This window comes from Typopeltis vanoorti, chromosome 25 (genome assembly GCF_054136105.1).
Source record: "Typopeltis vanoorti isolate ZY-2024b chromosome 25, IOZ_Tvanoo_1.0, whole genome shotgun sequence".
NCBI classification, from domain to species: Eukaryota; Metazoa; Arthropoda; class Arachnida; order Uropygi; family Thelyphonidae; genus Typopeltis; species Typopeltis vanoorti.
The window spans coordinates 61364049-61387514 of NC_143573.1; the positions used below are offsets into that span (position 1 = coordinate 61364049).

Here is a 23466-nt window from a genome sequence, read left to right on the forward strand (position 1 = left end):
TTTTCAGGATTTTATGCAAAAAAAATCTTATGTTTTTATCAGTGAATACCATAAAAGGGACATAATCAAAAAATAGTATGCCTCATATGCATCAAGCCATGCCTCAAAGATATTCAATGCTAAATCCAAACAACCACCAAAGTGTTATCATTGTTTTGATAACACCACTGAAAGATTTTTAATCGAAATATGCAAATGATGTAGGGATTTAATTCGTATCATTTCTTAATCTATTACTTAAACATTAATTAAATGCTAATAGACTGTGCAACAATGAAAATAAAACTATAGCACTTCATCTTTCTCTTATCCTGAGCATTGGCTAAGTCCAAAGTATTTACTAACAGAATTAATTCCACTCAGTGCACAAATCATATTTCATAATTAACCCATAACTTGTTAGGCAGTTTTCAAATGAGAGCACAAATAAAATGCACAGAGAAGTTTATGACTTACCACCAATTCAAAAACGGCATTATATTCTCTTCTAACTACAGGCATTTTTCCACACACACAGTTTTCTATAAGACACTGTATTAAGCGATTTGACTGTGGCGGTCCCAAGCGGTATTTTTTGAAAACGCGAACAGCAAAGTCAATGATTTGGATACATATCGATTATTCTATGCTACCAAAAAAAAAAAACTAACTGTAATTTATGTACTGTTATTCTATTTTTAGTTTTCTGAAATGTATCGCCAGTGTTGATGTGCATGAGAAGAATCTGTGGTAAAAATTTATCTGCCATTGTAACAAGGACTGCATGGTAGGGCTGCGATTATTGATTTCCGTGCGACATATATGTCAGCACGCATTAGTTTGGAATGCGAGCCACGTGATGAATATACGAAACCAAAGATTACAATTTCTTTCAACAACAGCTAATTATGGTGTTTAATTGTTGCTGATTGTGCCCTCTAGTGCGTATATCGTACACTGACTTTATTAGTATTATTTTTTGTGTTTATTTCATTGTTTTCATTTTCTGTATGTTTATTTTATTGTTTTCTAGTTACGAAAACTTTCTAGTTATGTGTACACATATTTTGTGTCCTTCACTGAAATAATATAAACACATACTGTTTATTCATCTTTAAATTATCAGATTATTTATTAATTTGTCTCACAAATTCATTGGATCCACGCCGGTGAGTGAGATACAACATAGAAATGTTAAAGTAGTCGAAGAAGCCCTGAATATTATACAACGCCGCATAAGCCGGCACAGATGATTTCAGTAAACAAAACAAAAAAATAAAAATAAATAAATTGAATAGTGTACATAAAAGAAAAAAATAAAAATCGCTATCATTTTTTTTTCCTAAAAAAAAAAAAAATTACAGCTCAGCATTTGTCTTTATATGGACGGAAGGTTGATGGGCGTAATCATGTCTGAATGTAAATTCAGCAAACATAAATATGCTGTAGAAAGAGAAAAGTAAAAATAAACGATTAATTCTTGGATTGGCAACTAGATGGCGTCGTTCGGAGGCGATTGCAGAGAGATGGGAAGAGAAACAAAGACGAAGACTGCATCTAAGGAGACTGTGGAGAGTAGAGTGACCTAAAAAAAGAAAAGTTTCAGTTGCAATGTTATTTCAAAAAAATGAATAATAATAAAGATACATAAAACTGTTTTAAAAATACATTTGAAGCAGTTTTAGTTATGCAATTCATTTATTTCACTGAGACATAAGTTTAAGCGTGACTTTTATTGTATTCTAACATAAAACTATTTCTTTTCCGCTGGCATTAAGACCCTAGAGGAATCATAAGTATTAATATTCATTAAAATGGAGAATTGATATATTTCAGACTTTGTTAATTAATAGCATATGATCAAGGTCAATAAAATACATTATTTTTAATCGATATGACTTTTCAATTTTTATAGTAGCGACTGGGTACTTAATGGTAATTTGCTTACACAGCTAACGTTCATAAGCCACCCTTCATTCTTCTTCTTCTTCCTCCTCCTCTTCCTCCTCTTCTTCCTCTTCTTCTTCTTCTTCTTCTTCTCTCGCAGGTGCTCGTTTTGGAGGTTCCTCTTCCTCTGCTGTAAATGTGGGAGGCATCAATTCTTCCTCTTCCTCTTCATGACGAGGTCCTGGTGCTTCCTTAACTTTAGGAGCCTGTGGATCCCATTTGGGAAGTTTGGATGGACCTCGATCTTTGAACTGACTCATTTTCCCTTCCCATTCTGTCTCAAGACCTTGTTCGTACTGGTTTTCAAAACCCTGAAAGAGTAAGCGTTTATTAGAACTATTGAAACCTGTAAAACTAAAAATTTGACAGAGTTACTATTTATCAGGGTTAATATTTTGACCCTGTTCCAACCTTTTACGGGTGAGTATATATATATAAAAAAAATAAATAAATAAATAAATATAAAAAAAAAAATATATATATATATATAATTCTTAACTCATCCTCCGGTCATAATACTAAGGTATTGTGTATAGTTTTACAAATTTTCTTAGATGAGATTCATATAAAAAAAGGTTTTCTAGTAAAAAATAAAACCCTGCACTTACGCCTTCGAAAAGCCCTTTCTTGTCTACGAAAGTTCGACGATCTATTCGTCTTTCATACTTGCTAGCAACTTGGATTTTAGGCTATAAAAAGAGAAGAAAGAAATTAAGATTTCTTCGTTGAGTGGATAATTTTGTTCTTTAAGTTAAAACGATTTATTGTAAGTTTATTTACTTTAAAGTAACGCGTTTTCAAATGAGTTCCCGCTATATATTTTAACAAAACTGCAAGGGAAAAATATCTATTTAAAATTCTCTGTTATGCAAATATATAAATGAACAGAAATAATAATAATATATAAATAAAATAAAATAACAAATAAATAGAGCTATACAATTATAATTGACTTCAGCTATAAAACTAAAGTCCATGAAACTGATTTGTATTTTATAGATAAAGCCATATAAGATGGTTTGGGTCATCTTATACAGTAACATTCTGGTAACAAACCATACAGGTTACGTTAAACTTATGTAATTGCTGAGTACATTGTGTAGTGACTTGATAATATCGGTTATAATTTGTCATTGTGAGTTTAAATAGACTGCCAACAACAATCACCAGTCCAAATCCTTTAAGTGTATTAATTCCCTGTACATTTCATCATTTATAGTAGTTTTTCTGTCTGTTTAAAGTCTTCTTTTGGACTAGACAGTATTCACATTCAGAGTTCTTTCCAATGGCCATTTCATAGGCATATATTCTTTCTTGAGAAGAAAATTTTGAGGCAAACGAGATTTTACTAGAACACTGTGTTTCACTAACAAACTAAGTGGCAGAGCAATGTATAAGGGTAATATGTACGCTAAATGATCCCCCATTCCATTCATGTGTGGTATCCTCTCCAGGAGGTTGACTACCATAATGTGACTCATGGTTAACTACGGGCATGACGACATGTAGTGAGGACCCTCTCTCTTCCACATATTGTCGTAAGTATTCATGGCTGTAAATCCGTGTGTATTCATGGGGTCGTTTTGCCTGTTATGAAGCAGGAAAAAACCGAGTTTGGGTGAAAAACCCTCTACCTCCGTATGAGATCAGCTAACTGACCCTTTAGTCGAAAGAGTGCAGATAATGGTTCCTCACGTCTTGGACGTGAATCGAACCCAGCCCTTTCCGACCAAAGGGCTTCGTCTATACAGATTGAGTTAAGGTGGCTCACGCTAAATGATAACAATGACAAAATACTTCGAATAAACCGATTTCCAGCTAACATCTAGCTGGAAATGGGATAAAAAGAAACTTACCGAAGGCTCGTCAATTTATATAAACTGGGGGTAAGATACTGTAATTAAATTAGCAAAAATATATGCATACTTATCTTCGTAAATCGGTGCAATTCTCAGCACTGGAACTCATGGCTGCGAAGTTTTGCAAAAAAAAAAAAAAAATACTGATCTCCGCAAAGCACTGTGATCACGGGAATTATGTACTCTTCTATTGCATGTATACCAGAGACAATGCTTCAATTCAACTGCATAGTATAGAGTTTGTGATTTAAAATACATCATTGAAATGCGCGGTATGAGGTAGTAAATGGACTAAGTTGTTTTATCTATTAATTGTTACTTGCCTAATTTTATATGTATGTGATATGCTAGAATGTAATACCGCCGTGTAAATGCTACTCTGTTTTTATGATTTTAGCAGCTTTTTTTGTTGTTGTTGTTGTTTTTTGGTTTGCTTGAAAAAATCTGCTATGACCTTAAATGACCTTTTTCATCCAGTCTTTCATAAATTTCCAGCATTAGCTGAGCAGCATGATCTACTTAATTTGCTTGCTCATAGTGCTATAACTTAATGTACCTCTTGTGTTCTTTCATCTTCCCAGTGAAAAAGTGCGAGTTCATTTTGGTTCAAGTACTTTATGGAATATTCCAGAAGAACAAGTTTCTGTAAACATCTAGAAAGACAGCGAATCTTTCGAAGATCGGTCCTTCGCTGATTACAATACGGAATATAATTTGAATAAAGGGATGAAAAACTAGTGTACTCGGGTATTCTCTGAACTGAAAGTTTGTAAAGCAGATATCGTCTTTATAGTTTATGTTTCTTCGAATATATATATATATATATATATATATATATATATATATATATATATATATATATATATATATATATATATATATATATATATATAATCAAATGATCAAAATATCAAATTATATGAGAAATAAGATGAACTCCTTACCGGGTATTTTCCTTCCGCAGCGCTGTAAAAAATAAAAAAAAGAATGTTATTAAAGTGGTAAATGAAAAAAAAAGTTTATTTATCATAAGTAGAATTTTTAGTGAGAGCAGTTTAACATTTTTTTGGATAATTAAAGGAACATTTGGGTAATTAAAGAATAGCAAATGCACAAAGGATCAATAGGATTTCCTCTTTAAATGCTATTGCATGGATGTTATGTTTAGTTGGAAAATAAATTTTGCCGCTTGGTGTAAGAGTAGGATTTTATTGTAAAATCCCCTCCCTCTCTCTCTCTCTCTCTCTCTCTCTCTCTTTCCAAACGTGATTATTTCAAACTGAAAAACAGCAATTTGATTCGTGATCAAAAATTCCAATTCGCCTAGATTTTGTACGAGAGAATTTCAAACGTTTTTCGCACTACACATGCGTGTTCAGTGGGATGGTATAATAGTTTCCACCTTCATGTCAATTGTAAGGTAGTTCTGAGTAACAAATCTGCTGGTTTCTGATGTTTTTGTTCGACTATTGAAGCGTGAAATAGTGAAGTCAGCAGTTCCTACCTTTAAGTCTCTTGCTAATAAAACTTCAAAAGTAGAATTTTCCCTGTCATAACTAATTTCACAAAGGAAGTCTATAATAACAAGAATATGAATATATTGCTTTTGTTATTGTCATTCAATACATTTACGCCAGGTATTTTTTTTTTAAATTGAGATTTACATTGTTCTATGATTCTTGAAAAGAACTGCTTCTTCGGAAATATGACGAATGCATATCGATTGAGCGAGTAGTGTAATTAAATATGTCTTGAAGATTTCTGTTAGGCGGTCAGAAATCTAGAAACAAAAGAACAGAAGCTTTAATAATACAGATATAGAAAATAAAATATTTCGTTTACTTACTCAGGATCCAGTCCTTTCTTAAGTGCCTTGCTTCTGTTAATCTGCCTTTGACGTTCTCCAAGTTCTTTCAGCTGAAATTGTAACAAAAATACTTTTTAATAAAGAGTAAAATCTCAAAAAAATAGGCAGTCTGTAATCAGTGTGAAGACGATGAAATACAGGCAGCCCTCGGTTTACGCCGATTCACAATAACGCCGGTTGCCTGCGCGTGCTTTCTTACTGTAGTGTGGTTGACTGAGAAACGACGCTAGCAGGCACTCTAGTGTTTAAGTTTTTACCGAGCTACTACGACGTATATGTATCAAACCTAGTTTTAATGTTGAATCTACCTAATTGTTCTATTTAATTTTTTTTACGTACATACGCATTTAAATTGATAGAGTACGTAATTACATACCATGTCTGATAATAGAAGTGCAGAAAAATTAGCAGAACTTGGTGTTGAGAAGACGCGAAAATTAATCACACTCGAAAAGAAGATGGAGATGATTCGAAGAATGGAAGATGGGCAGACACGTGCTAATATCTGTAGAAGTATGAACTTACCTCCATCGACTGTTACTACAATTATGAAAAATGCAGATAGAATAAAACAGTCTGTGCAACCATCTACGTCAGCACTAAATACAAAACATGTGCGTTATAGCAGGGATAAACTTCATGAAAAAATGGAAAAATTATTATCGTTATGGGTGGATGACTTGAATCAGAAAAACATTCCTCTGACGCAGGCTGTTATAACTGAGAAAGCAAAAACAATTTTTGGGGATCTTAAAAAGACAAATGGAAGCGAAGAAACGTTTTTAGGAAGCAAAGGTTGGTTCATGAGATTTAAGTCTCGGAGTAAGTGCCATAGTGTCAAAGTATGTGGTGAGGGGGCAGGTGCAGATGTTGCAGCAGCGGCTGCTTTTCCTAAAGAATTTCAAGAGTGTGTAGAACAAGGAAGTTATCCCCCTGATCTCATTTTTAATGTTGATGAGACTGGGCTCTACTGGAAAAAATTACCATCACGCACCTTCATTTCCTGTGAAGAACGTTCCGCTCCAGGTTTTAAAGCTGCAAAAGATAGACTTACGCTTTTGTTGGGTGGTGTCTGTGAATGGTACACCAACATTGGTGTACCATTCACAGACACCACGCGCCTTCAAGGGTTTAAAAGCCATGCTGCCAGTCTATTGGAAATGGAACAAGAAAGCTTGGGTTACACAAGACGTTTTTATAGATTGGTACACAAATGATTTTTGTCCTACCGTGCTTCGCTTCTGTAAAGAAAATGATTTGCCAGCCAATGCATTCCTTCTCAAAACCTTGCTGAAGTAAGAACACCATTGGATGTCAAGGTTGTTTACGTGCCCCCAAACATAACATCGCTTTTGCAACCGATGGATCAGGGGAGTCATCTTCAAATAATATCAATCTTCAAAGCCTATTACCCCCGTATAACATTTATGGAAATGGTAAGCGTCTTGGACACTTCAGGAAAAACGATTAAAGACTATTGACGATCATTCGATATTTTGAAGGTCATCAACAACATCGAGGCAGCTTGGAACGACGTGTTAGCAAAGTGTTTAAAAGGAGCATGGCGAAAACTTCTTCCAGAATTTATGCACGACTTCGAGGAATTAGAGCAAGAGGAGAATGTTATTGAAGATGTTACTAAGCTTGCGCCAGAGTTGAGATTTGAAGAATTAGCCGAACAATTAAGTCAACATCCAAAGGAGGAGAAAGAAAACGAAGAAGCTCTGAGAGATATGAAAACGGCAGATTTACAGCGTATCCTTGCAAGCATAAAGACATTGACTGATGAACTCTGGGAAATGGACCACGATTGGGAATGGAGTGCGAACGTAAAAAGGAATGTAATCGCATCTATTCGACCTTACACTGAACTCCTTAAAGAAAGAAAAAGAAAATCTAGGCGGTTAACATTGTTTTCGTTATTAATAATTTTATTTAAATATAGCATATGAAAATAAGTGTATTTCTAGTTGCTACTGAAGTTGTTATATTTTGTACAATTATTTCTGTGCTTGCATTTTTTTCCATTAAAATTTTTTCCATTTTAACTGGTTATTTTTAATGAATATAGTAATATTCGAATTAACTCCGAATGTGTATAAAAATATTCATAATTTCGTTTAATTTTAATCACGTCATCCAAAAACATTGTTTAGAAATATGGCAGACGCCAATCAAATGTTTAAAAAATACTCATTGTTAAAACACAGTAAATGTTAAAAAAAAAAAAAGAAACTTAAGAACGAACAATCAGAAAACCAATTATAATGTCACAATACTCTTCATTAATGTTGTTTGTTAAAGACGACTCGTTATCGTGCAGATTATACATCTAGGCTTTGCCGTTTAGAATGTCGCAACAGAATGGCTAACAAATCGGAAGTTATGAAACGATTATTCTCTTTAATTTTATTTATTAAACGAAATTCAAAACTGACTTTTTTTCTTGCATTTTAATTGGGATTGACGTTTAATGTTTATTAAATAAATTTCTTATTCTCAAGCTAAGCTATTATTTTTCAAACTTACATCATAGTCTTGTCGTTTTCTTCTTTCTTCCAAATCGTATTTTTCGCTTTCAAGTCGCACCACAGCTTCCCATAATTCGGTAGCTTTCTGTCTTAATTCGATTGCACCAATACCTTCCATTTCTAAAGGCTTTACACGGAAAGCTAAGGCTGCTCTCTTGTCTTCTTCTAGTTGTTCCTTCGTCTTTGCCATCTCGCCCCGGGCATTCATAACGTTGGTAAACTGAAACAATAACAATGAATGAATTTGGTTTAGTCTTTCATGTATTATTAATAATGTATATAAACTATACACATTTCAAATAAATTAAGATACAAAAGAAATCCTGAATTTCTTTGCTATTCGGTAGATATTTAAAATTCACTAGACGTTTGCTGAAACTCTGCATTCCATACTACAAGAGAACTTTTATTATTATTATTATTATTATTATTATTATTATTATTATTATTATTATTATTATTATCTGAGACCTTCAAGGCGTCAAGGACTCATCGAGGGAGGCTATAAATCACCCAAACTAGCTATCATACCTTCTCTTAATTCATCCACACTACAATCACTCACTAAAGACAGACTATTCCACTTACTCACTGCTCTCTGGAAGAAAAACCAAGCTCTTATTCCTTTAACTGTGAACAAATTTAACTTCCACGAATGCCCCTATGTTCTCTTTCTTCACCTTCCATATAATGAAAAAAAATTCATCAGATGATAGCTTATAACGCCCATTCAGAAGTTTATAGACCTCTATCATATCACCTTTCTTTCTCCTGTTAACCCTAGTCTGTAATCCACATACTCGCAATCTCCTCATAATCAAAATCCCATAATCCGGATATAATCTTTATAACTCTTTCCACAGCTTCTTTATCTTATCCCCATGGAATCCGGGAGAGCAAATCTGCGCACAATAATCCAGGTGTGTGGTCTTATCAAAGCCTTATAAAGAGGCAAAATGACTTCCTTATCCTAACATGTCAAGGTTCGCTTCAAGATCGCAATTATCCTCTGAGTTGCATTTACAACTTATGCAATGTGACCTTTAAACTTCAAATTGCTATCCACCATTACACCAAGATCCTTGTCTCATCAGTTATTGTAGCTTATATAATATGCAGCTGGAAATCTCATTAACGCGAAGTGCATAACTTTACACTAACTAACATTAAACTGATAACCAATTTCTTTTGGCCAAATTTCCAGCCTATTCAAATCATTTTGTAAGTGATGAATATCAGTAGCATCCATGGTTGCCCTGACTATCTTTACATAATCGGGAAACAATTGTATATCTCCTATTAGAAACTTAACCTTCTTCTTCTTCTTCTTCTTTTTCTACTTCCCCTTCTTCCTATCATCAAGTCAACACAACTGACTTAATTCTGGATCTCATGTCATCGTCTTCTTGGTCTTCCATCTGATTGTTTTTATTAATTTCATATGTATAAAACAATTTTGGTAGACTATTACTTTCTATTCTATTTAGATGTTCTATCCATCTTTGTTTATATTTACTTGTGTAGTCAATTATTAGCTATATATTCCGAAATTGTAAACGTTCATCATGTTTGTGGTTAAATGGTATTTATACAACTATTTTTCAGAGGATTCCATTTCGACAATTTCAGTTTGTTTTTATTTTATTTTATTTATTTTTTATGGCCCAGTTGCTTAAATATTTATGATTATAATATAATCATAATAAAGTTAGTTTATACATGCCATTGTATATTCTTATCGTAGTATGTTTGTACGTTGGATGGCTTAATATTTTATTTATTATAACACTTACTTGAATAAAATTTGATATTTTTAATGTCTATATTGTTTACTTCCTCATGTGATAGAACACATCCGAGGATTACCTTCAAAGATTACTTGTTCTAATATTTTAGTATTGATCACAGTTATTATTATAGAATTTTTTAAAGTTGTGACTCTAACACAACGTTTTATAGGTTTGTTAAGCAAATAAGGAAAAGGCTTCCTTTGGCAAGAAAAATATGAGCTTGAATCAAGCTCAAGTAGATCATTCAGTATGCTTTCGTTTTGCCATCATTTTGCCACTGTGGATTTGAATGCTTCAATAAAACTTTAAAGCCTTCAACTAATAGATTTTCGTTATCTGATAGGAGACAATGTTTTATGTTTTACACCTTAAGCAGCTTAAAATTAATGCTGTCTCTGGTACAAACATAACTTTTTATCTAGCTGTTGACTTACCCAATGTGTTCATGTGCTGTAGGGTTACTACCGGTTCGTGGGTAGAACTGCCATATAAAATACAATATAAATTTATTAGTATGCAGTATTCTCATAATGTAAAGGAAGAATATTACTTTTCTCAATACGATCATTAAAATTTTGTGGAGGAGTCAGGAAGAAAATGGTGAATCAGATCCACTTTTAGAAAAAAAAAAATGGCGAAGTTACCACTTTTGTGTGAAACGTTCATATATTTTCTGTTTGTTATTAATACAAAAAATAACATGTACAATCTTATTACAAAAATAAATAAATTTAATTTGAAGCAACTCGTATATCAATTACCTTATCAAATCCCGTATGTCCCAGAGCTGCTCCTGGACCTCCATCTTCTCTCTTTTGTATAACAAAATTCGGCTTCACAGGTTCGTTGCTTTGCTTTTTCATTGCTTCCTGCATGGCTTGTCTCTTTCTTTCTGCCTCTTCCAATCGCTTCTGCTTAGCTTCAGCCTCGCGAGCCTTTTTCTCTTCCTGTATAGTTTAAATAGATATTAAATAATTAACATTAAGACATAAATCGTATAAAAATTAAATTATTTTTCGCTTTTAAAAAAAGTTTGCTTCAAGGAAAAATTTCCGACTATGCTATTTAATTAAATCGAATATAAAATTAGATTTTATTTATAAATGTTCTCATATGCAGTTTATTATTGATATATTTATTTAAGCAATTTCAAAATGAGATAAATAATCTCACCAATAAAATAGCATCTATCTACACACGGCACTAGAAAAGTTTTATCAACTCTTAAGATGATAAATATATGCAAACTTACCATCTCCTTAATCCTTTGTTCTTCCTGTTTCCTCTTATGTTCCATAAGCTTCTTTTCCTCTTCCGCCCTCTGAGCTTTCCTTCTCAACTATAAATTTGGATAAATAAAATTAAGTAATTATGAAGTGAATGCTATGGATGATATTATATAAAAATCAGTATTAAGGACTTTATTACCTTTAGTAATATTAATAACTTTAATTTATGAACGAATATCTATTGATTTTACTTTGGAATATTTTCGTTAAATGGCCAACACATACCACGTGACTGTATATAACTTTCTATGCAATAAAAAGGAAAAATGTGAATTCAAGACGATATACTATTTGGCAATTATAGCAAGTTTATTTGATTACCTTGTATATGCCTTTAAAATTTTTTTTTTGCATGCCAGAATTTTTTCAATCGAACTGCATTTATCTTTCTCAAAGGATAAAATCAAATACTAGAAGAATTATTATTTCTTCAGTAATTTGGAACCAGTGACAGTGAACTGTCTTTTATCAAAGATCTGCTCTAGTAGACGCATATTTCGCTTAACTTACTGGTGTATATAACACAATTGTGTTCAAACATGATATATGAATTCATTAGCGGCATTTTACCAAGAATCTACAGCCAATCTGCAAGAAAATAGAAGAACATCACCAGAGTTCGTAACATATCGCAAATTCTACATTTAGTTGAGTTGATTAAAAGTTCATCGCATCGTACATAAAGAACTAGATAAGAAATCATATTGATTTCATGTATCAACCTTAATCATACATTTAATATGGATCCTTCAGATTTTCAGTATCCAGCAATGGTGTTAATTCACAAAGCCCCAATAAGAAAATAGGCTTTTATCACTCATTTCAGTATCGAACTATCACTGGATAATAATCGTTTAAGTTGGACTAAAAAACAACATTAAAGAATTCTGAATTTAGACAGAGATTTGTCTGTCCATTAAACTCTTTTAGTATCCAAAACCTCTGTCATTATCAGTTGAAAGAAAAAGTGCCTTAATGTTAATGTTAAGACCCCTTTCGGATCTGAACTGAGATATAAATCTTCATTTTTAGGTTAACTGAACTACAATCATGCAATAATTATTAACATTTATCCTTTCATTAAATAATAAATAAAATTAAGTGCTCTCTAAATATTTCCACTTAAAGAAATGATAATTTTACTTTAGGAATATAAACCGCTCTGTACTTAGAGATGATGCGTATAGCCATATGCTTTTTGCTTTCAACAGAACTCCAAAAATAAAAAATAAATAAAAAATAAAAAAATATATATATATAAAATATTTCCGAAATTCCCTTGTAGTAGAACTTGATTTTATGAATTACAGTCCAGCTTATCTATTTCTTTCAGTCTTTCTGAAAAATTATCATCCGCGGAAGCATCCTTAAAACATCCTAGTTAAACGTAGGAGCAGCAATTGTGATAAAAATAAATATAAAATGTGGACACAGCAATATTTTTCGCATCAAATCATTCATTTGCTGATAACTGATGCACCCTGGAAGTTTGTTTCAGACCTGTCCTGCTGTATTAATCGTACTGAGTTGAGCGACAATTCAGAATTATAAATTTTAAATAATCATCCAATTCTGTTCATATTTTGGATCACTAAGGTGTTGACACTTCTGATTTAAGGCTTCTGACTATGCATGAACTCAAATGTAGTTACCCATTTCATGTATGATAAAGTCAATGTATATCTCCTGAGATATTTGATGAAATTTTATAAGTGATCGAAGAAGCATTTTCAATCATACCTGTCGTTCCTTTAATTTACGCAGATCTTCTTCCTCTTTCTGTCGTTGTTTCTGTCTTTGATCAAGATATTCCTCCCACATTTGCTCTTCCTCTTCTTTCTTTTTACGCATTTTTTCCTGAATGATGAGTAAATAAACATAGAGTTAAAAACATCACTCCCAAAATCTAATATCTTTTCAATCAATTTCAATTTCTACTCATAGATACATCTCTAAGGCTTTAAAATTTTTAAAAATGACTAATTACTGTTTATTTATATTTTATTAATAGATTATGTTCTCTCTTTCAAAGAAAGAACGTATCTGATGGTAAGACAGTATTTGAATTATTATATAAATCTGCATATCTCAGAAAAATTTCGTATAAATGAAAACTCAGTAATTATTGCATCCCTACCTCCATAGCTGCTTCAGCCTCAGATATCTTTGGAGCCTCGTCCCTGAGAGATAGAAGAAATCTGTTAATTCATATCAGTAAAAAAAAGATTGATTCCTGCTATTTTACCAATACAGTTTTTATTTTATTCTTAAGTTTTGAAATCAATCATTCATATTGTATTACTTAGCGAGCCCTGTGTAATTCAATGGCGGATATAACTTGATGTAGATTATAAAATCGAAATACAATAAACATAATTCGCATCGCTTAGTATGAATAAACAAAAACAAATGTCTCGCGAACTCTCAAAAATCTGTTGGTCGTGATTTGCTCATTGTTTAAAAATGTGCATAGATTGTATTTGCTGATAATGCTCAAACAAAATTCGCTAGTCTATTAAAATTCTGTTCCATTTGTTTATTAATTTCATGATTTCTAGTTGTTTCTAGACTTCTATGTTCTAGTTTCATCTCGAAACTAGAAAACCTTCAACTAGGAGCTGTTCTACTCGGCAGGTTTCTTACATTTGAGTGATTCTATTGAGTACGGTTCTTATATTTGAGTTGCTTTGATTTGTTCTGTCATCTGATTTAAAATTGTAGATAAATTTGAACTTCCGGTGTGCGACTACTATCTAGACTGAAGTAGGTCACATACAGGTCACTAGTACTGTATACAACGTTTGCACGATCACTAACTTCTTCTTATCAACAGTTTTCCTCCAAATTAGTGTGTTATATGTCTGGACTCCAGTATTGTCAGATATTTTGAAGTTCTAAGGCACTTCTAACTACATCAATCCACTTAGATCCTGGTTTACCCCCTGAATTTTTTCTTGAATCGTGGCATCAAATACCTGCTTTCCTAATCTTTCCTCTCCCATCTCCTGTTTAAGTAACCACACCACCTGAGATTAGCTCTGCTAATCAAGTTCTTTCCTAATATCTTCGTTTTTTATAATATTGCCATTTATGCCATCTGTTCAGGCACCTAATCTTTCTCACAATTATTATGTCTATGGTCTCCAGTCTTTCATCAAATGTTTTCTCTCTAATCCAGCTCTCAGATCCAGAAGGCAAAATTGGTTTGAACATTCTCTTATATATAATATTTTGATTAATTTCACTCTCGTTTCATATATATTTATTCAGTTTTTCTGCACGCAATACCAGCTTTGCTTTTTCCGTTGTTTTTTACAAGTTTAACGTTTCAACTTGGCTAAAAACTAAGTTGAAATGTTTTACTTGTTCTATAGGTTCACAATTCAGGATGCAGTTGATGTTTTCAATTTTTCTGCAGATTTTCATTGTCTTTGTCTTTTTGGTGATGATTGTTCCACCAAAAATTTGTTACACCAGTTATTTAACTCTGTTAAGTAATCCTGCAGATTTATACTGGATTCATTTAAGAGCAAAGAGCTTAGATTACTCCATGTCAGTGATATACCGAGTTCAATGCCACTTTTCTTCACAACGTGAAGTGGCATTTTAGATCAAATCATTTCTATACCTCCGCCAATTCTAATTAACTGCTAACTTACAACTCAAATATATAATATAATTTCTCGATATAATGTCCTATTTAAACTACATAATTATAGCGTTTTAACTACGTAATTATAACGTTTTAACAGCTTTTCTCTTGGGGCCATATAGTGGAAAAGGTCCTACCTTGTTAGACATTTAAACTTCTTCACCTGCCTTTGTTTCAGTCTATGTTACCTTTAGAGTCTGTCACTCAGTCTCTGAGGTTTATTTTTGTTTTTAATTTCTCGTTTAATTTAAATAATAGTTTAATATTAGTCTCTGCAGTTCACTTCTGAATGCTTCTCGAATTTGATTCGTTTCAAAACTATCCTACAGACTTTTCTTTTCGATTTCATCTTGCTCAAAACCAAACAATGACCCTTTTCTATTTTAAATCATCTCCATTATATGCTTGTATCCAACTAGGATTAAGATATCACTATTACCAATGACGTAGTCATTGAGACCTTCCTTAATTTTTGCATCTTCTCTCCGTGAAAATTTTTGCGCATCTTTATGTAGAAACATATTAATAATGGCTGATCAATGTAATGACTAGTCCAGTCTGAACAGAGAGCCAGCAAAGTATTTATCATTATTATTAGCTTTGATGTTTTCTCCGAAGTCTCCCAAAATATTTCTATTTGGCTGTTATTCATCTCCTACCCTATTCGTTTATAAAAATATTCAGCGATCTTTATCTATCTAATTTGCAGGTTATAATGGATATACGGAATATGCATATTAATTAGGCGTACCTGTTTACTTCAGATCAGATACTATAAATACAATTATGATGTTTATTTCACTTAAAAATAATTAAATTAAATTTTAAATATTTCGACATTTTCTATATGTTCTGTTCTGTTGAATGTACTTTGTTAATACTATATTAATTACAGAATACACTCAACAGAACAATTAACACGCTCTCTCTCTCTCTCTCTCTCACCCACACATACAATAACAATAATAACACTCTTTTATGGTTTCAATGTAATTCATACAGAAATAATTATCATCTATATTTTTTATACTTCAGCATGCCTATTATGATGCACCAACCAGTTAATCACAAATAATGTTACCATGCATCATATGGTATATCACACAGATTTTCCAGCATTTCAGAACATAGAATACCATTTTCCATTCTTTTAATGTTTATTTTGTTTTGAGTAGTAGTACTGGTAGTAAAAGTAGTAAGTTAATCACTTAATATAGTAAGTATAGTTTAACTTCAAATTACATAAACAGCAAAGAAATGTAAAAAAAAAAAAATCTAGGAGAGTGACAGAAAAGAAGTAAAAGTTATAGCGATCGAGAGAAGGAGAAAATAGAAAATATAAAGTAAAAACAGACAGAATTATAGTGAAGAACGGAGATCAAATAATGAGAAATATAGATGTTGCAGGAGAGAATATAAAAAGTACATGAAACACTGGTATAAGTGGATAGTTTCTTTTTATTACTTAATTTCGAGACTTCCTCATAATTAGGACTAACTGGATGTGTTGAACCATAACTTATCCCATTCTAGTTTTAATTGTAATTATTTAAAATTACTGAAAAGACAAGATCCGTATTGTTATGTTACAATACGTACTTCTATGTATATAACTGTATAGAAGAAAATCATAAAATTCAGTACCGGTTATAAATTTTATATATTTCATATGAAATAATATTCAGATGTTCATTTATTCTGGTGTTGTATGAAAAGAACTTACACACCGTAAAGAAAATATTATGTGGCTCAGATTTCACATGTTTACGAGTCATAGAAAAACGTTGCTTTGTATTCTGTCGTTGGTATGTAATATTTTTAGAGAATATGTTATTTAATATGGCGTTATCGATACTGACAAGGTTCTACCTTTGTATGGAAAGTAATTAAAACAAAAGAGAGAATTTTTAGCGACTAGACTGCGTTTATTCCATCTCTTGTAAACATTTCAAGTATTCATCTTCGATTTTTTAAATACTATTGACTATTATCGTCACTTGTTATTGTAGAGAAATGCTGCATCAAATAGGAGATCCTTTACCCTCAGCCTGGTTGGCCGAGTGGCTATCCTGCACTCCAATATTATGTCCAGATTAGCAGCAAAATGTTTTCGTTTGACAATAAAGTCATTGTACACTATGGTTCGGTCGTAGAGTATTTTTTTCTTCCTTTTTAAATATTTCGTTTTTTTTTCACTCATTTCATTTTATGCAAATACGTAAAAAATTAAAGATTTTCAGAATTATTTATCTGTGAATTTAACGAATCAAGACGCTTACTTGAGCACTGATTACTCTGGATGATTTCATTAAGGAAAGATTACTTTCAACCATCGATGAATAATTAATGATGTCTGTCCATTATTAGCTTGAACAAATACTCATCAAATAATTGTTTGAAGAACCGAAAAAATAATAAATCATATCTTGCATTCTTTTTATATAAAAATATCAAAATGAAAACGTGTTAGTTTACAAACAAATAAAGAAATGACTTCAACGTCTACTGAATGCAAGCATTTCAGGATCGGATATGGTCTTGTAGTAACAACAATTGAGGATTATTCCAACTACAGTTCAAACCTACCCTCGCCCAAAATATGTCGTAATTTCAGTCACTGAAGGAAGGATGGTGGGACAGTTAAGGATAACTATTAGCCTTAGGATGGTTTGCAAAAGGAAATACATTTGATTGGCATCGGGTTCTGCACACTGAATGTCTTCATTCTGATCAATAATTAAACTCAACAGTGTTTGAACCATCAAGGTTTATTGACCTAGTACTGTGAAGAATCCGAAAAATGTTCAGATAAACAACAAATGACCAATGATCTTGAGATATATGAAATAATGAAGCTACACGAACAGGAAATAAACACTAATGAATGGATTATAATCTCTTAACAGTTCTACTATTTTCAAATTTCAGGATCCTGATTTAAACTAGAATTTCTGACACATTTCCTTCCTAAACTGTCTCGTTAGTAGACAAACATCTAGTTGCTAATGGACACATTTACAATTCAAACACTTTTGGAACACAAGACAGTCACACGCCAATCAATGAACAGCCACAGTTGCGTCACGGGCATTTTGATGCAAAACTCAAACCGGCACTACAATTCTAAGTGGCTATTAATGACTCTATGTTATCCCTAGAATCACACAGACTGGATGAGACAAATCAGTAATTAAAAGAGTTGCAATGAACACATTAGGGACGACACAAATATCGTCACTCTCCATTCCAAAACGAACAACGATCAATGATTTAAAACGACGCATGCATTATAACAGCACCTAACTTAAACACTCCAGAATACGACAATCAGTACAAGAGCGACTTACGTCTTCTTTGCTGGTTCGTCCCTAGAAAAGAAAAATTAAAGAAGCTGTTAAGTTTCACAAAGTCATCTTAAGATGTTTTCTTTAGCTTTCTTGGACGTTCTTTGTATTGCTTGAGCAGTGGTGACTTGTCATTTGTAAATGGGAAAAATCTAAATCGAGTTTACATTTTAGTTTATCATATTTTTAATTATTTGAAAACAATTTAACTTTAAACAGCAATAAAACATATTCATAATCATGACGAGAGCATAATGATGAGAACTAAGAGTGATCTTTATTAATATTTTATTTGACGTCTGGTAATATTATGAGCCTTTCAGAATACCAAGAAATTTTTATTTTTTCCAGAAGGTGGCGACACTAGGCTGGCTGCTACTGCACATCCCAAACTATGATCTCTTTACAGTTTGTTTCCATGATAACAGAATGATTACATGTGGTCTATTTTTTATTTATTTTTTATTTAAGGACATTGTTGATTTCCTACAGGAGAGCTTTTCACAACAAGCTATAAGATATGAAGTATACAGGTTATAATCCATCATTTAGTTCCATTTCATGAACAGATAACTGTTCCATGACAGATATCTGTTTTATCGTGGTATAGAACAGATATCTCATCACATTTTGGAGGTTGGAAATAGTTTACCTGAATTTGTCTTTCATGGATATATTCTGACATGTATCTGAGTAACACGCATCAAATAAAAATATTAACAAAGATTCTTTCATTGTGATAAAAAGACTTTAAAAAAATATTAAAAAATGAAAAAAAATTATTAGAAAATTTATAATGGAATAAAAATCTTTAAAAACATTTCAATTGATGAATGAGTTGAGATAGCACTTAATACACCATTTTCTATTTAAAAAATGGCTAATCTTATTTGTTTTTGATCGTTATTTTGTGTTTTCTAATAATAGTAATTTCTTTTCAAGCAAAAGAAGAGAAAGATTTGAGAGTGTGCATATATTACAATCAAATTTCGCAGTACTGAGCTAATTAGTTTGGTTTTAACTTCGTTATTTTCCATCCCGATAGCTGAATGCTGTACTTGGAGTTCTGACAATTTTATATTCCATTTCCATTAATAACTTCAAAATGAAATCGGTGTTGATCACCTACAGTTCTGATGCAGCATGACTAGTAGGTCAAGATCGTAATAGAGCAACATATTTTCCTAAACCGAATTGCACATTCAGACTAAAGCAATCAGAAACATCTGGTGAAAGGTCGACTGGAATTTTTGGAAATGCGGAAATGGAATTCTTGAAAAGGCCATGGAAAATGCGAGCCGCACTCGCATTTCCAATGATCAAAATCCAAACTAGTTCTGTATTTCTTACGCATTGCTGATGTTTCGTATTGATTTTGACTAACAAACATTTCCCATGTTATACTATCAGCAGTAAGAGCACCGAATGCTGAAACACTCCTTCTTAAATTGCATTGATTTTTCTTCGAATGCCATAATTTTACTCATTGCGCTTTTCCTGTTATAAGGCTCACGTTCAAAACATCTTAACATATATAAATTTTGTCTTGACAACTAATTAGCTTTTAAAGTCTTACGTACGTATTAAAATATCTTACAGGTTTTCTTGGTTTATTTTATACTTTAGACGAACTCTTTGTTCATATTGCAATACGCCCTATAATACTAATTGTTCATTAATGGTGTAGGTATTTTTCTGGGTTATTTAACTGGTTAACTTTTGATAATATAATCTGCCACGTAAAACAACTGAATTTCTCAAATAAATCTTGCTAAAACAATCACTAAAATCTGAGAAGATGAACACGATTTGAAAAAGCATTCAGCATATCAATTTTAACTTGCCCTCCAAATATAATTAATAAGTTAAAATGATATATAATAATGATAATATAAGATGACCTCATGTTTTTTTTAGATTGAAATATCCTTTAGTTACATGTCGGCAAAGTCCCGATATCAGCAAAATAGTCTGTCAAGAATGAAAAATATTGTAGCAATTTATAGTTTTGAGAACAATAACATTTTGCTTATATTTAAATGTACTAATGATTATAAAAATATGTGAAGATGACTTAAATTGCAACTGAAGTTCTTGTTTTTATATCACTTTGTAACAAGGTTAAGTATATTAATGCAAACAACTTACACAAATTCATCAAAAGATTTATCATCCTTAACTTTAAGAGTTCAAACATGTTTCCCATAGTTCCATCCTGTGCCTAATTTCCAGGATCTAAAAGTATGTCCATCCTAATTTAGGATATTTCATATTGAATCAAAAGTTTAATCAAAAGTATGCTTTGCGAGAACTATTTTCGCATCTACCTAGTAGTTCAGCATTTAGATTTCATGCTATCTTAATCCTTCAAATATTATTATGGTTTTTAATCAGCTAACATTTAAAAAGTTTAATTTTGATAACAGAAGATAATTACAAAAATAATTTTGGATTTGTTTCTCAATTTCACTATAATACTGATATTCATTTTAAATGATTAACTTATTTTAAAAAAAGTATTTATTTCTTTAAAACATTAACACTAATTTTTTTTAACTCTTACCAACATATCATCTACCTCATTTAACACACTATTTGTGGAAATCAAAAGTAAAATTTTGGCCAAGACTGTATACGCACCTTTTTCTGAAAGAAAAGAAAAAAAACGAAAAACAATTAATTTCCTACACAAATCATATAAATCAATTTATTTTATTTATCATTTGATTTGTATACAAATAAGAAATAATAAAAATAGTCTTTAAGATTTAAATCTTTTAATTAAAAATAAGTATGAAAATGTGTACTAAATATTGTTGTGGTTATTAGCCTTTCGGCCGTTTAGATATATACACGCCACCATCTATAGGGAAATTACTATGAGCAAGGTTGTTTCCTGTTGCCTTCCTTGCCGTACCATACCCTCTGTACAAAAAGAAACCGAACTTTTCGAAAATAGAAGAAACTAGTGGCGCAACCTGTTGTATCTTTTTTGTTGTCGAACAAAACCTTCATTAGTGTTGTATCAACTGTTTATGACATTTGTTTCATTAAAAGCAGAGTTATAGTGCCAAGAGTGACAGTGTTTTTGAAGAAAGGTAGGTCGTCACGATATTCATGCTGTACGCGACGAATTCTTGTTATCAATCACTTCAAAACTTCGAGATAAAACTCATCACTGACCGCTTGGCCAGGCGGAACGAATTCTATATGGATAATGCCCTTGGAATCGTAGAAACAAATCAGCATTGTCTTTACTTTTGACTTCTCCAAGCGACTTTCTTTCGGATGCCCTTCTTCTGGCGGTCTCCACTCAGAACTCTGGCGCTTTGTTTCGGGATCATACTCAAAATACCACGTTTCGTCACCAGTAACGATCGTTTCAAAGACGTTTGAGTCCTTACGATCGGTTTTAATAAGGTCCTTGCAGTGTTCAATTCGATACATTTTTTTGGTCGTCGGTCAACTTGTGGGGAATAAATCGCGAATTCAATTTACAAAGGCCCAAACTCTCGGTCAAAATGATGTGCACAGTTGATCTTGGAATCCCAATTCATCTTCAATCAATATCACCGACGATTTCGGGTTTTCTTTGATGAAATCACGCACGTTTTGGATGTTAACTTCTCTCAGTTCAGTTTTTGGACGCCCTGCCTTTTCGTCGTCCTCAAGCGTCTCACGACCACTTTGAAATCACTTAAACCACTCGTAAACTTGAGTACGGGATAAGCATTCATCACAGTATGCTTTTGAAGCATTTGGTGCGTTTCGGTAAAACTTTTACCAAGTTTAACACAAAAGGCAATCGCGGCTCTCTGTTTGAAACTCATTTTCCGACCGTTCGTCAAAACACACTGTCCCTCTTGGCACTATAACTCGGCTTCTAATGAAACAAATGTGATAAACAAATTTGCAAATAAACAAATTGACACAACACTAATGAAGGTTGCCGCTTTCGACAACAAAAAGGTACAACAGGTGGCGCCACCAGTTTCTTCTATTTTCAAAAAGTTCGGTTACTTTTTGGACAGAGGGTGTATATCCTATCACTGTATCCTGTTTGTTCATGGGGCCAGTTTGCCTGCTTGCAGGATGGAAAACCCCCAGATAAACTGGTGAGAAAAACCCTGCTGTCTATGGCCTAAGACCGGCTAACTTGGCTATGGCTGAGGAAAATCCTTAAGCTCCTCATGTCGCTGACGGGAATCGAACCTAGGACATTCCTTCCACAGGCATATGGTTGCGAAACGCAAGGCTAACTAGGCTGACCACGCGAACGTACTAAATATTAGTGCACATAAATATATAATTATTTTTGTTTGTTAGAATTAAATTTGCATTTTAATTGGTTTCAGCTACTCTGATATTATTTGAAGCCTGAAGTCAATTAAAAAAGACCATTTTTTTTTAATCTAGAATAGATTCTTCACTCATCTAATTCTTGCATAAATCACAATGGTGGAGTGTTACGTGTCATAAAGAATGCTTCCTAATATGCACTGAATTAAATATTAGTTATCAGTGCAGCTTCATGAAAGGGCTTTTAATTCTGCGGACTAATAACAAGTTATATTCTAAACAGATCTGCTAATATGTAAATCAAATACGTAGCCTTTAAACGTGTATAGTTCTCACAATACAAAATGGTCCATAATGGTTAATATTTAATAATAAAAAGGGTAATTAATAATCGAAATATCACTTAAATAAACAATCCATTTTAAGACTAAAATCACATCTTAAAATAGTAAATATGACATTTTAGAAATTTTAATATGATCTTTTAAGTTATGTTTCTTCAGTCTCCAAACGATATTTCAATATATGGATTGAAATATATATTGATTTTATTTGTTAACAACTTTATTAGATTCTAATTTCAGTTATAGTCGAAAAACAGAAGCACTGCGTTCAATTTCATTTAAATTTAAGCCGTTACAGTTTCGGAGTGGGATTAGGGATGAATGACAACTAGCACGTTTGTGGTAACAGAATTCGTTCTCCTGAGAATTATTCCTTTTACTTCTTAAATGAATGCCATTTCGACAAATAGCAACCACACTTCACTCAAAGCTTACAAGAGATTCGTTGTAAGCTGAGCTTGTAAAATGTCAAGGTCTTGAAAAGTAAGCTCTCGAGGGAGATCTCAAGTGTATCGTGTTAGTAGAATGAAGTCGTTTTTATTTGAATAGCATAATTAACACGTAC

The 23466-nt window shown here is 32.4% G+C and overlaps 1 protein-coding gene across 1 annotated transcript; it reads right to left on the reverse strand.

Annotated features, from left to right (window-relative positions):
- Positions 1-1082: 1082 nt before the first annotated feature.
- Positions 1083-18361, reverse strand: LOC150092782 (troponin T-like). Its single transcript, XM_090414770.1, has 11 exons — positions 18262-18361; positions 13400-13442; positions 13003-13119; positions 11226-11312; positions 10735-10920; positions 8182-8403; positions 5632-5702; positions 4730-4751; positions 2535-2615; positions 1928-2237; positions 1083-1564 (listed from the first exon to the last, which is right to left on the reverse strand). Exons 2-10 carry the CDS (start codon positions 13403-13405, stop codon positions 1953-1955), a joined length of 1077 nt encoding a protein of 358 aa, XP_090270896.1. The 5' UTR covers positions 13406-13442; positions 18262-18361; the 3' UTR covers positions 1083-1564; positions 1928-1952.
- Positions 18362-23466: the final 5105 nt, after the last annotated feature.

Excerpts from the sequence above, each read along its gene's own strand:
- LOC150092782 (XM_090414770.1), bottom strand. Across the intron at positions 10,921-11,225 it reads AACAAAGGATTAAGGAGATG|GAAGAGAAAAAGGCTCGCGA; the intron begins GTAAGTTTGCAT and ends TAAACTATACAG. Across the intron at positions 2,616-4,729 it reads CTGCGGAAGGAAAATACCCG|CCTAAAATCCAAGTTGCTAG; the intron begins GTAAGGAGTTCA and ends CTCTTTTTATAG.